We start from the raw sequence: 14,770 nt of genomic DNA, 5'->3' as shown, positions 1-14,770 counted from the left end.
GTTTGTAAATTGATGTGTTGGTGCCAGCATGCCACCACCCTGAGTTACCTTGGTACCTGAACCATGACGCCTAAAGCAGCATGCTCAGGACCAAAATACCGAGTGTCAAATTCCTGTGGTAAAGCAAAATTTGTAGACATCACTATTGCTCAGAGATCATAAGAAACATTTTAAATTCTTTGTGGACAATTTCTTTGTAAATATTTTCCTTATTTGCAAATGAATTTGTTGGGACCTAATTAAAGAATGAGTGAATCAGTCAGTTCAGTGGAAAAAGGTTCAGGTCCATGGAGAGGCCTCATCAGTGCTACAGGGAAGCTGTCAGACAATGTTCAAAAGTCACTTTGAAGAGTCATTTTAATGTAAATTGTGTTCATGTTTTATGGCTACAAAAAGCAAAGGATTTTTTTCTCTTCAGATGCATCAGTCTGGCCTCTGATATCACATATGCACCATTAGTTTTGACTTTAAACCCAAATTCTTCTCTTTTTTTTTTTTAACAGGGTAATGAGATAATTGATATATCAACTGACTGTAATTCAGTGTCTTCTCTGGACAACTGCAATTTAGTAAGCAGGAGCATACATATATATACACATATATGTATGTAAAGAAGTACACACATACATATGTTTATACACATATATATACTCCTGTTTGCTAAATATATATATGCACATACATATACATACATATAGTCCTTTCAGTATCTCTATGAATTATCTTTTGATTCACTGCGTATTACAAATGCTATTATAACAGTATTTACCAAAAAGGGGGCATAACATCATAAAACAATAGTAAGTGGAAACAGAATCTGGCCCTGACTGACCTGGTATACATTTAAACCATAATCAGAAAATAAAGTGCATGCAAAATGATAGTTATAAAAATATGACTGGAGAGTGCTACACCACTTTCTTATGCCATAGTCTTACCAAAGCCTCTGTGAGCCTGAACAGATTGTCATCTTCAGGTAGATGTGCATTTATCTCTGACCCCTATGTTACTTGTTTCTGCATTGGAAATGAAGAGGAGGGTGGGTGGGCAAGGAAGCTGTTCTTTCAAACTATGTTTTTAGGAAAAAAAAAAAATCATCTCAGATTAGATTCTAACTTATCTGTTTCTAGCTTTTCAAAGCATTCTCCTGCAGCTATTTGCTAAGCATCTGTGATGGTAATCTGTATTTCTTTAGCTGCAGGTATCTTTTGTTATCAGCTTTTTTATGTGTCTGGCTAATGCTCCCTTCTAGTGAATGTTATTTACTAGATCATAAATGTAATAATTATTGTTTACAGGCTAAAAAAAAAACCTCCACCAAGTCTACCACAAAGGGATTATGCTTCAGGTATGGCTGTATTAATGTAAATTTAAACTGCATGTCTGTGTATGTTTGATACCTATACACCTAACAGTATTTCAGCTATACATTTCGTCATAATTTGTTTTTAATGAGAGGACAGGATACCATTATCAACAACTCTGAAGGTAGCTCACCCATCTGAAATGAGAGGCAAGCAAAACATGGCAAGTTGTCCTAGTATGAAGAAAGAGTAGCAAGTAACTACTCCTTCAAATTCAGTATTTACCAGGGTTCTGCATGTAGGCTGCTCTAAAAATGGAGAATTCACATCCAGTCCCTCTCTGCCAGAAAATGTGATGTGAAAGTAAATGGGGAAAAAATTGAACAAATGGATCATCACAGATTCAGAATCTTAATACTATTAATGCAACAATGATGTCATGAATTATCTTAGAGGTAGAACTATACTTACTTATACACCACTGCCCACAAACTAGGTCATGCCAATTTTACAAGTTAACAGCCATCTCGTTAAGGAAACAACAACATGAAAACTGAAGCAAAGAGGATGGCGTTTGCAATTTATCAGATAATTTTTCAATGTTTAACGTAAACTCTTGTAATTTGTGTGCTGTCCTGGAGCTTTAACCAAGAAACAACAAAGTGCAAGGCCCAGAGGTCAGCGATAGTTCTGTTGTGTAGAAATTGTTAGTCCTACTTAAAAATGAGATGTGTTGGAAGGACACTCTGGATAAAGGGCATGCTCTGCTGTTCAGACCATGTGCAGCTTGCCATTTTCTAATGCTTTTCGGAGCTGTTGGAAACAATTTAAAAAACAAGCAAGCAGGCATTTAATTTACTATTCAGTCAGATGTGTTGCTCTGACCTGTTTAGGAAATTTTGACTACTCTTTTTTTTTTTAACTGAATATGATAAGTATGGATTGAAAAAAAAATCTAAGATAAACATTTATGTTCGCTATTCCATATCCTTAAATAATTCTAATGTTTGGTTTAGAACATGCAGGCAACGAAGAGGAACAATGGTCAGATGATTTTGTAAGTACATATTTTGGGTTAGTAGGAGGTTACTGTAGCAACAAGTGAGCACAAGCAATAATAATAATAATAGCAGTTTATTTTTGAATCATCTACTTGTGGTTGAACTTAATACTACTGAAATGTTGTCTTGTTTTTTACATCAGCGTTATTTACAAGTAGCCACTGATTTTTAGCTACCTCAATTTTTTCTCCATTCAACTTAGAAGTACATTCAGAAGCACTGTCAGTGGTAGCCATGCATGCTAAGCTTTTTGGATAAGTAAGCGCATGGCATCAATTTGAGCGACTTCTCAAACTGAACAATAATTTCAGAAACCAGTAAGATCTTTTATTTAGGGGAGGGAAGATGGGAGGGGTGAGGAGGGGAAACCACTTCTTAAAAAATGAAAAACTTCCGGTAAGATTTTAGAGAATACTAGAATGAAGCAAGTCATGGTCATCAGCCGTGTAAAGTAATGGTACAACTATCAGCCTGAAGTGACTGGTTTCCTTCTGGAGTTGGATCCCGAGTACCCTTTTAATAGGAGAGGAAGTGACAGGACACATCAAGAGTCACAGCTGGAACTAGGAAAGAACTGTCCTGTGAAGGGAAACAAGCTGTTGGTCCATAATTTGAAGACTGAGCTGTTGGTGTGGAAGGGCTCCTTGGAGATAGCAAGGAGACAGGGAGCAGGGAGCTCTGGGGAGGAGCAGAAGGGGAGGCAGGCAGGACTGCCAATTTGTTTAGAGGGGGAGCAGTAAAAGTGGAGCATAATGTGTCCTTTTGATACGCTCTTGTAATTTAGTTAATTGTACTCCTGCAAGGATATTTGTGCCATACACTGCTATGAAGCCGTAAGTATGCTATGAGACTAGAAATGGCAAGTTCTGTCTTTCCAGGACAGTGATTATGAAAATCCAGATGACCACTCTGACTCTGAGATGTATGTGGTCCCAAGTGAAGAGAATCCTGATGACAGCTATGAGCCGCCTCCAAGTGAGCAGGAGAAGAAGAAGATTCCCTCCGTATTCCCTATTTCTAGGGGTGAATACGCAGGTAGTTATGGAATAGTTGACTATGTCAGCTTGATAATCGCTTATTTATCAGTACCAGAAGGGAAGTGGCCTCAAATGGACTAACCTGTCCTTTCCTCAAGGGTTTGCTTTTAAATCTGACAATCAGCTCTTCAGCTTTCAGGGTTATGATTTGTTATTACAGCATCAAACAGGTTACTATTGCTGGTAGTGATGTTTAGAATTTAAATATAATGTGTCACAGAGGCTTTGATAGACATGTACTAACTACAAAATTCAAGCAAAGGTATGGGAGATATCACTAACTTGGCCCCAGATTCATCCACATATTTTAATGCAGGAATTCGTATTGAAGATTAAGCACATAAGACTAGACAGGTTCCTTCTTAATCTTTTCTGTATCTCAAATCATTATTCCAAAAGCAGTAAAACAGAGGACAAAGCAGCCCGAATATTGACTCCATATTGTCCTTCAAGATTGGAGGATAAATATCCTGAAAAACGGGACAGGATTAAGATTTTATTTACATCAGTCCAGCATAAAAGCAATTTTTTCTTCTTGTTTTGATTCTTTTCAACCATGGACAGATTGCACTGAAGTAAATGGAAGTTAGCTTCAGTTAGATGAAGATTTGAGCCATGGGGAAAAGAAACATTGGCACGATGCCTGTTTTCGGTTTTGTATGATACAAGACTGTTACTGGTTATAGAATAATCATCAAAGTGCTAAAATGCCACATATGTACTCATAGAAGTTCCTCAGCACTTCACCTACGTGTTCTTTGAAAAGGGGAGGAGTTTTAAAAATGACACCCCAAAGGACCTGGCATAATTTCTGTTTCAGTCCCACCCTTGGTGCTGTGTAACAGTTGTCTTTTTTTCATGTGTCAGATATGTTTTTTCTCACTTCCTAACACCAAAGTTCATACTAGCACAGGATATACTAACTAATGGACTATACCACCCAGCCACCACCTTTTCCCTAAGGAGTTAAACAGTTGTTCATACAACACTCAGTGTCTAAGCACCCTCTGCAGCCTGATACAGAGGATTATGTTGCTACCCTAGATGATCAAATAGGACCAGTTTGCACATAAGTCTCAGCATCGGGACCAGCATACGCTCAGGTCTGCCTTTTGACCTGAGCTGCAGCCACAGTAAAGACTTGTTTGCACAGGTAGTAGAAGATGGTCCAGAGGCTAATGTGTAATTCTTACTAAAACTGTTTTCTTCCGTATTGAAAGACAACCGCACCAGTCACCAGCAGCTTCCTCCCATCCACAAACCTCTCCCAAGTACGGCCAGTCCGGCCATGTCCAGACCAAAGAAACCATCCGTGCCATCCCTGCCACTGCCGCCTCCTGCTGCAAAACCAAAAGTACCACCGAAGCCTAAGGAGTGTAGTGATGATGAGGTAATGTTTATAGGTATACTTGTTTTGACAGTTTAAATGACTGATGACCCTGCGCCAGTCATAAGATGGACTACACAGCAATGCTGCGGCCTGGTCCCTTTCTTAGTCTGTATAGTACCATATCATTTTGTACATCACAAGCAGTGACCTGCAAGTACCATGCCGATTCCTAGGGGATATCTGCCTACTTCAAGTATCAAGGAGGCTCTTTAGACCACAGAATAGTTTCTCCTCATTCATAACAAGCTGCGGGGGAAAGGGCAATCTCAAAGGCTACCCCAGGACCAAAGGCAAGGGAGGGCTTTTATCCACCAGTCTAGAACTGGAGTAATTTGGTAAAGGGTTTTCAGTCTTGGGGAATCCCATCCACGTAGGATGATAAATGTCTGAAATAGCAGTCACTGTGAAATGGCAACTAGTGTAAACTGCTGCCAGGGCTTCAATCCCAGCAGTTTGTTGATATGATGGAGGTTTAACTGGTAGATTTTTGTCCTGTGTTTCTCATAGGATAATTACATTGTGCCAGTGGACAATGACGACGATAACTATATTGAACCCACAGAAAGCAGTATGTCACTACCTACAAGACGTGAGTTTTAGTCATTTAAGCTAATAATGATTGCCTTGTTAGAAACAACAGTGGAAAAAAATGGATCAAATTAATGCCTATTTCTAGGGTTCAAAGAGTGCAGGTACAACTACTAAAGAGAACTCCACCTGAAAAAAGGCAGTCAGCTCCTTTGGCCCATGACAAGGGCAAGGAAAATTATTTTTAACTCTATTGAAAGCCATGTTTAATTCCAGCCTCTCTCACTCAGCTGTTTCAAAGTCCAGCCCTTGTACAGCCAGGAAGCTTTTCGTGGTATGTCATCTCCCTCCTCATCCAAGGAAGCCATAGCATTAAAATCCTTTGTTTGCTGAAGTGCCTCAAGAGAAGAACAAGCCTTTTTAGATTTTTCAGTAGATAAAGACAGACTTTGATTCATTTCTCTTTTTCACCTCACTATTTGAAGTATATTTAGCTGGAGAGTGAAACTACCAAAGTCCAAAGGTGAAAAGTAAACAGAGAAGGGTATGTAGGTCTGCTCTCTGACATTACTGACCATATCAAACCTATTCAGCAAGGCATGAACACTGAATAATGTTTCCCTTTTAAAATTAGAGTTGCTTTCTGCCTCACTTGGTTTGTTCAAGGTTACACAAAAAGGATATCATTTGGACCACCTTAGTATTTGTTCTTATTGTAAAAATGCTACTTTGTTAGTTTTTAATACATATATGTGTATATATAAATATATGTGTGTATATACACACACATGCACAAGTATATATGTATATGAATAAAATATGTTTTTAGCTTCTGTGAACAGATTTACGAAGACAACAAAGTCAGCCCCCACTAATTCTCCAAAGCCTTCTCTTACTTCTGATATGCAAGGTATGTGAAGTTTGTATCACTGTTAAAATAATCTAAGACTGAGGAATATTAAATTTCACTTGGTGTATTCACAACACAAACCATATTACATACTTCAGTAAAACAAAAATAAGTTTCCCTTTAGGTTTTTCTATGTTGTGGCCGTTGGTTTGCCTAGCTTGAATAGTAAGTCTGTATTGAACATGAATAAAACTAGAACAAGTCATTTGCCCCAAACTAATTTATTTTTAGTCTTTTGCTGTAGTGGAGGAACACAAATGGATTGATACAGCAAGAACAATTACAGGACTCAGTACGTTAGTAATCCCATTTCACTATAGGAATCAAGACTCAATAGTTTAAAACCACATCAAGATTCAACCTTAAAGAAATTCTGTATAGGCTGATGTTTTGCATGTCCTGTGATAACAGTGTTTACATTTAAGTTCTATAAAGAGCAATTTATTTGGAAAAAGAAACAAAAGCAGAAGCAAATAACAGGAATCCTATTTGCTTTTGTAAGTGCAGATATACTTGCTTAATCTTCCTTAGCTGTGCTAACTCTGAGTTGTTTTGCATCCTCATCATCTCATTAATTGCTTGGAATGTAACTTTTGCAGGCTGATCACACAGTTCTTTAAAGGTCTTTGCATATTCATTAGCAATGTGTTTAGCTTTTGCATTGTAAACTACAAAAGTGGTTTTTTTTCTGAATGACTTAAGATTTTGTGAGTTACTTTTCAGACATCTTAAAATGCCTTTTTCTATCTTAGCCTTTCTATAAATCAGTGTCGAGCAACAACCAGCTCCTGACAGGTGTTACTAAAAAAATAAAACATCTCCCCCTGGTGGGAACTTGGACCCTTTTCAGTGCAATAAAAGCCATGAAGCCTGCCATGAAATTTGTTGAAATATATGATTCAATTTTCATTGAAGAAACTGGACATACATAAGGATGCTGGTGGTTTTGGCTTTTAATATCTGTGCATTAAAATACACCTGTGGGACAGAGCTCAGGGATGGATGCTGGCCATGCAAATGAGCTAGCTTGTATTTATGATTCACCTGATCTCTTCTCCCTAAGAGTCAAGGAAAGGCTAAATGCTACCACAGGTGTAATAACACATCTTTTCCAAACTGCCCTAGGTTTGCACAACACAAGCATTCATCTTTCTTTGCGGGGAGGCTGGGGGGGGGGGTGGGGAGCAACGTTCATTAATACAGTGACTGTTTATCAGACCTACTGGGACTTTTCCTGAAGTTCCCACTAGATGACCAGGGGTATAGCTACCCCAGGGTTTTGGAGGCAGAATCAAGCTCTGAGCAGATTCTCCAAGTTATTTCTCTAGAGGCCGAAGTACAACTGATACAAATTCTGATCAGTTTTTTTTCTGGTAACTGACAGTATATTTTTGCTAACCAAAGAACATATTTTTTTCCTCTCTGTCTTATAGAAGTCTACGAGGTTCCTGAAGAAGAGGTAAAGCCTTTCTGTAGTTTGACTCGCACTGCCCTCAGGCAGGGCACAAATGTGATTGTAAAAAAAGATGATCAGTCTTTCAAAGGGGGAAAATGGGAACAAATCTCTGTCTGCACTTAAAACTTTCTGACGCTTCCTTCACAGAAAAGCTGCCAAAGGTCTGCAGAATAGAGTAAATGGGAAGGGGCTGAAGTTTCCCAGTCCTGTGCGATAGTGATCCGGTCTGGGAAGCGGCAGCCTAAGGGAATGTTTTCCAGAAGCAGAACTGCAGCAAAGGAGCAATGACAGTTCTGACACAGTAATTTTCTTTCCACTTGCTGGTAGTGACATGACATATGGCCAAACCAGTGTGCTCAGGGCTTCACAGATTTACTGGTGGTGACTTCTTGCCTTTCCCATCCTAGTGCAGATTACCAGGCAGAGTTCTACTAGAAATAACTACTATAATTAACTAGAAATAATGCAAAGATAAGATATGGCTATGATAACATAAATAGGATCATACAAATGTATTTTATGAAATCAAAAAGTGACCAAATAATTCAGCGCATTGTCTCTTGCAGGAAAAACCATCACCACCACCAGTAACCAGGTAACCCATTGCTATGAATGTTTGTGCATTATTTAAAACTTGTCAGAAAATATGTTTTCTCATCTAGATACTGTATGTTTGATAATTGTCTCTCTAGAAGATACAGTAATTCTCTCTCTACACAAAGCCTGTCGTCCATTTCTGTGTTAATTTCAATAACCCAAACATAACACATATTAAAAGGAAATACCTCTTAAGGGTACTTTCTAGAATTTTGAGGGGGTAGGAGACAAGAAAGAGAGGTTGCCTTTCTATTCACTACTGTTATGTATAATTTTCCTTTTTAATCTATGTTTTATTACTAGGTTCACTAAGCCACTTCTGTCTACGCCTGCTCAGAATACCGAGCACTCCCACGTGCACAGCATGACCAGAGAGTCACCTAAGCTGGATACTTCCAGGTGAGTCAACAGCAGCTTATATCAATAGGAAATACTAGCAGAGACAAAATTTCTTCATCTGTATTGTGTAGCCTTCAGACAATAAGCAGTTATCAGGACACAAAAACAGCTAGGGATGTTGGACAAGGTGAGAATTTAAAGTTCTTATTTCCTTGTGAACTTAAGTATTCAAGCCAGTTTGCCAAATGGGTACTGTTATCTGGAATACTCCTTTAAGGATCCAGCGCAGTGGTAAAACATCTCTGCAAGCCAGTTTAAAGTCCTATTACCCACCTCTGCACCTTGCAAATGGAATGTTTTTGCAGGGGATGGGTCACAGGATTGCTTGTAGAGAAACTGGACACAGTCAATCTAGGATTTATATTCCAAGTCTCTGGAGTTAGAGGCAAAGGAGACTTGAGTATGCAGCCTATTTCACTCTTTGTCCCCAGAAGTGTAGGAATCTGCTTTGTAACCACTGTCTCGTATCTAGGACATCACACTACAAAATAGGCCGTATGCACTAGGAAGAGCAGGTGGCATCCACAACGCTGTGTGTGTTAACGGTGTTCAGTGAGGTCTTGGGCACAGCTGCAGGGGACCTGAGGTCCAGGACAGAAGCTCTTCTAGAGTAGTTCCACACTAAGGGTACAGCATCACCACAACCACTGCAGCAGTGCACAGCTGCAATTAAATCCATTTACTGCAGACCTCCTCTCTAGATCTTGAAATGCTTGTCTAAGCCAAGCAATTAAATAAGTAAACCCTACTCATCTTAACTTATTGTGTATATTTTCCAGAAATATTTTGCCTCTTCCCAGAAATCGTCTTCATCCAAAAGCAGTAAGTAATTAATGTGCCACTATAAAAGAATGTGTTAAACTTAGGCTGTTCTGTGTTTTATATATATAAATAGATGCTTTTTATTATCTGGATTAAATAACAGAAGCAGATTACTCTGAATGTCAGATTGATCTAATATTGCAATTGTGGCTATTAATCTTTTGGACAAAAGAGGTACATTGGACATCTGCATTGATCCAAGAAAAAGTTCAAATGTTTTAAGGGATATAGGTCTCGGTCCACAAAAATAATTTCTTATACTAAAAAATACCAGTTGAACTCCAGGAACCTTACTTTCAGTAGCAATGGGTGATTTTGCCCAATCTGAAGCATCTTTCTTGAGCCTCATTCCTCTCAGGGGATGAATGATACTTTCTGAAAATTGAATACTTCTAAAATGTCACACTGGCTAGTCTGAGTAACCAGTATCACTAGAAAATGCAGTCCATGAAGGAGTAATTACAAGCTTTGGGTTCCTAAGGCTGTGTTTAAGTCATTCCTCCTCTTCCTCTACTCTTGTCCCCAGTCTGTCCCTTCCACTGTGCTGGAACAAAGGTTTTCTGAAGCCAACTACTTGGAAACTTGTCTAACTGCAGAAAATGGGCAAAAGCAAATGCATAAAAGGTTCTTTTTCAGCTAGATTAGTTCCATAAATTGTTCTGCACCATAGCTCTACTAACAGTTGTGCCAGCAGAAGGGGTACATGTGAAGAGCAAACTACCAAGAAAGAGGATGACAGTAACTGCATCAGCATCTGTGCCAAAAGCTGTGTGCATCAAACTCTGTCCCAGCCCAATGCTCTGAATTGTCCTTAAGAAATAACCAGTCTACCAATAACTACATAGAGAAATTCAACACTTAAACTTAGGGATTTGGGGTCATACCATAGCATTAGATGTTATAGTAACATAATGCAGGTGGTATAAGAATATCTTATGGTCTCGCTTTTGATCCTTTATTTCTAGATACACCAAATATTAGGGGGGGGGGGGTGTTGCACACCTCTACATACAACAGCAGCAGCGTTTTATTTGCCCTTCCACCTCATCACAAGATTCTTCCAATTTATATCTGTATCCTGCAAGACGCTGAACAATTCCTGAGTGGTGCCAAGTTCAGGATTTCTCTTTTATGAAATGGTTTGATTTCTCAGCTTTTCCTACCAATATAAGATTAGGAAAAAAATCCTGATGGGAGAACGTTAGACAGAAATTCCACTCTGATCAGCACTATCAAGAATACTCCTGCTTCAGAACAGACTTGAGTGCCATATTGCAGCTGAAACCTCTCCATTAATTCATTCTCAGTTACCTCCGAGATGGCTATCGACCTAGCTTTGCAGAGAATCAAGAGAGACTATTGTTTTGCTGAGGCCACACACTGAGTTAGTTACAGCACCAAGGATGGAGCTCCCAAACACTCATCTGTACTATGGCTGTATTCAGCTCCTGGGTACCCAGGAGTTACCCACTTTGGCACAAAAGTCAGCCTAGGAAAGAGTTACCCAGCGTAGTCCAAACTTTTCTCTCTTTGCTTGTTGTGTAAGTGGCCAGCCCTTACAGTTTTAAAGAAAAACATGGTAATGGGCATCATGTCTGTCTAGTGGTGTGCCATGCCTTTTCACCCCTGACTATGCACACTGACAAAGCAAAACAGTAACTGAAACATCTGTTAAGTGCTCCTTCATTCAGTCCATTCTCAACATTAACCAGCAGTGATCATGTTAACAGAACCGTAACCCTTGTTCCTCTCAAAAGCCTGGGCTCACTGGGAGAAAAAGTTCTCCACATCTTACTCCCTCAACTGTTGGATGATGGATTACACCTCTCCAACCAGAGAATGGATGCATCTGTGACCAACGTTAGTGAAAAGCCATTAACCTGGTGGATGAAGACGGACAAATTAATAACTGGTGCCTCTTTGAAAGGTACTTATTATATGGGAGTCCAATTCCCTAAAAGGCAAGAAGTGGGAGCCAAACAAAAGCATCTCCAAAAGAAGCCAGGAAATGAGTTGGATTGCTTCAATTCTAGCATGGTGAAGATAGTCTACTCGGTATCCTTCGTTCGATGGAAGATGTGTTTATTATTATATTCAAATCTGCTGCAAAATTTCTGCTTCCCAGCTCAGAAGTGAAACATGAACCAAAAGGTCTTGCTGTAAAATTCAGGGCCAGTTTTCTCAATACTACAAGCAATTTCAAGGCTATTGGAATGTTCGAAATCAGACTGACGTTGGCTAAAATTTTTCAAACGCTGTCATAAAAGCTGATGAAAAGTATTCTGGATATTATATGCATTCTGTACAAATATTTCTTTAAACATTACTACAGATTACCAAGACTGGACTATTTATTTAATAATAATTCCTTTTTTAATTGCTTCTTATCAAATCTAATGTATTTTTCCATTACAGGACCATGAAGCAAACAATAATGGCGAAAGTAAGTATTCTGTACTGAAAACATGGCAATATGGGAGGGATTCATTGTCAGTATGTCACTGTTTACCTTACTATAGCATGTAGTGGAGATTGTCAGTGTAAATTTTATCTGTAACAGTCAGCAACAGGCAAGAAATGTTACTGAACTGTTTTCTGGTATAATCAGAGTGAAAACATGTTAAGATAAAAATTAAACCAATGGATATTTTTTTACTTTTTTATTACGTTAACACTGAAATGGCAGTGAGGAAAATCCACTGTTCAGATACAGCTAATACTAAATACGTTGTTTGCATCTCTAGATCATAGCTTCAGTAACACACAAGAATCCAGACTTCCCATTGGAGCAGCTCCATCTCCGTTACCAAGGGGCCTGTGAGTAAAAAAATAATAAAACTACTAATTTGATGGGGATGAGGCTAATAGGTGTATTAGGAGCTAACTCCTATCTTTGCCTATGGCAGTCAGAATTCAGGAGCAATTTTTATTGCTGTTCATGAAACATATCCTGACTAGGTAAAGGCAAGCTATTATTTCATTATTTCTGGAGGAATACTGTTGGTATGCCAGTGGCATTGCCCTTCACTGCCTGCCACTGATGGCAGAAGCTGGCTGGCTTGCTTAATTTAGTGACATGCTGCAGCAATAGCATGTGCATGTCTATAAATGCAGAAAGTTGTGGGTTTTGTTAAATCTTTTTTGCTCTGTCCAAGTTGTCCTCTTAAGTATTGGACAGAGTGTAGCTTCCTTGCTTATCATAAGTACCTTTCTGGAGTACCTATATTGCATCTAATACCTTTATTCTTTCTATAGTGTCTTTCCCCATTCCCCCCCCCCACCCCTGCCCAACTGCTACAGCTATCCAATAAGGACATGCATCCCATCTTGGCCAGAAGCATCTTGGGAATCGATGAACCTGATGCTTAGTTGCTAAATGAATTCATGTACCTGTTAAGTAACATACTCCTTTTTTTTCTTTTTCCTCCAAACTGCAGAAAGAAAACTTCTAATGCGGTAAATTCACCAGTAAGTTGACTTGTAATTGCATAATCAAATGATAATTTTACAGGTGATTTTTAATTTATTGTAAAACTTAATTTTATCATGAGTTTGGGTATAACATAAATGCATAAAAAGAATAGGGAGGAGTTATAGAGAAAGGAAATATTTGGGTGCCATTATCTGAAATAGGCAGCAGTGAGAAAGCAGTGAGAAAAATATTTGATTAAAGGGATGTTTGGATTTAATACTTTAGGATGTAACAATAAACACAGTGCAAGAACTGAATAAAATGAGAAATTCATAGGAACACAGGCTATTGAGAAGTATTCCCTAAAAAATACAGGGCTGCATATGGGGAACACGGACTTACTGTAAGAGCGATAGCTCAAGAAAGATGTGGGATTTTACCAGAATTTGTCTGGTCATTTTTACCATTTGTCATTTTTACCAGTAAATGTTTCATCATTACAAAAATATCCCATAACCTCTTGTGGGAGAAAGTGAGAGAACTGGTTGAAACTTTGAAAGACATTCATTTGAAAAATGTTTCAAAACTGACAATTTATCATCATTGTTTCAAAATGAAAAAAAAAAAATTGAAACTGAAAGGTTGGGTGAGTTTTTACTGTGAGCTAAACTGACAGTTTAACTTTTGGTAAAAAGAAATGTGCTCAGACATTTGTGAGCATAGCTTGACAAAGATGAAAATATTCAAATTTTGATTCACAAGTATTTGGGATGGACTCTTCATTTTTGAACTTGAGATAAGAATGAACCATTTGTTACACCCTAAATTTACTGATGGGAGTTAAAAAAAAAAAAAAAAAAAGGCACACATCTCTAGATTTTTACTTTTGTCCATCTATTCAAATACCCAAACTGTGATTCTTTCCAAATCTACTTTGCAAAATCCCAAGCTTCAGGGTCATACAACTAGAGGCTCTTCACAGGGTGGCCATGTCCCTACCTCCTAATCCCTCCAGGATGCTGTCAATTCTGAATGTAAACTGGTTCGCAAAAGTATAAAAAGATAAACGCTTGCTGTACAAGTGACATGCCATTTAATATTTGGTTTCCTTCTGTTTTATTGCAGAAACCATGTTTACCTTCCAGAGAGACCTTAACTGCAAATGAAGGTAAATAATCACCACTACTGTGAAAAAGTTGACATTGATCAGAATTTAATTTTCTTTTTATTAAAAACATGAAACACCAACACATTCAATTTATTCTAGGTTTTGAGGGGGGGTTGGTTTTAGCAGTTTCGAACTGGATCTGGCCAGCCTTAGCTGCAGCAAATATCATTGTTCTCTAAAAGCAGTCACAGTAAAACTACTGAGGTTACTGGCAGGGCAACGAACGACAAAATGGACCAGCAACATGCCATATAGTCCTCAAAGTGGAGAAGGGGAAAGGGAGGCAAAGCATGAGCGCATCATTCTGAACTCAGCCAGAACCACCTCACGCAGAGTGGACTCCTGGCAAGAGCCAGTCCCTCGCACAGGCAGAAAATGCGTCCTGCCTCTGTGCAAGGCAGGATCTCTTCCAGGCAAAAGCTCAGCAGGAGCTGCTCTCTAACACAAGGGTAAGATGCAGCCAGCCAGCCGCACCTCCTCCGGCTGAGCTCTTGTAGGCAGCCTGCCCCAGCATCCTCCCCCGTGTCATGCAGCTTGCCTTTCAGAAGGCAAGTGTCCCACTGAGCTCCTACAGGCATTCACAGTGCAGCTATTTGCCTAGAAATTTGGTGGTATGCCACTAGCTAATAAAGCAAGCAGCAGGATGGCAAGCTGCCCATGAAAGGAAAAACCCCAAAAGTCCTAAT

At 39.0% G+C, this 14,770-nt stretch overlaps 1 protein-coding gene across 6 annotated transcripts in view; it reads left to right on the top strand.

Moving 5' to 3' along the window:
- BLNK (B cell linker) overlaps positions 1–14,770 on the top strand; it is a 103,019-nt gene that overhangs the window by 77,529 nt on the left and 10,720 nt on the right. For all 6 annotated transcript variants that reach the window (XM_049809873.1, XM_049809875.1, XM_049809876.1 and 3 more), the window contains 14 exons: positions 1,299–1,348; positions 2,321–2,361; positions 3,244–3,400; positions 4,623–4,792; positions 5,300–5,381; positions 6,150–6,230; positions 7,664–7,689; positions 8,253–8,281; positions 8,587–8,682; positions 9,462–9,504; positions 11,920–11,947; positions 12,249–12,321; positions 12,942–12,972; positions 14,042–14,084. In XM_049809873.1, the coding sequence (XP_049665830.1) occupies positions 1,299–1,348; positions 2,321–2,361; positions 3,244–3,400; positions 4,623–4,792; positions 5,300–5,381; positions 6,150–6,230; positions 7,664–7,689; positions 8,253–8,281; positions 8,587–8,682; positions 9,462–9,504; positions 11,920–11,947; positions 12,249–12,321; positions 12,942–12,972; positions 14,042–14,084 (950 nt within the window). The remainder of the gene's footprint in view (positions 1–1,298; positions 1,349–2,320; positions 2,362–3,243; positions 3,401–4,622; positions 4,793–5,299; positions 5,382–6,149; positions 6,231–7,663; positions 7,690–8,252; positions 8,282–8,586; positions 8,683–9,461; positions 9,505–11,919; positions 11,948–12,248; positions 12,322–12,941; positions 12,973–14,041; positions 14,085–14,770) is intronic.

This window comes from Accipiter gentilis, chromosome 9, assembly GCF_929443795.1.
Source record: "Accipiter gentilis chromosome 9, bAccGen1.1, whole genome shotgun sequence".
In the NCBI taxonomy this organism is placed as follows: Eukaryota; Metazoa; Chordata; class Aves; order Accipitriformes; family Accipitridae; genus Astur; species Astur gentilis.
Note: the sequence above shows the minus strand (reverse complement) of the source record. Positions and strands in the feature narration are given on the sequence as shown.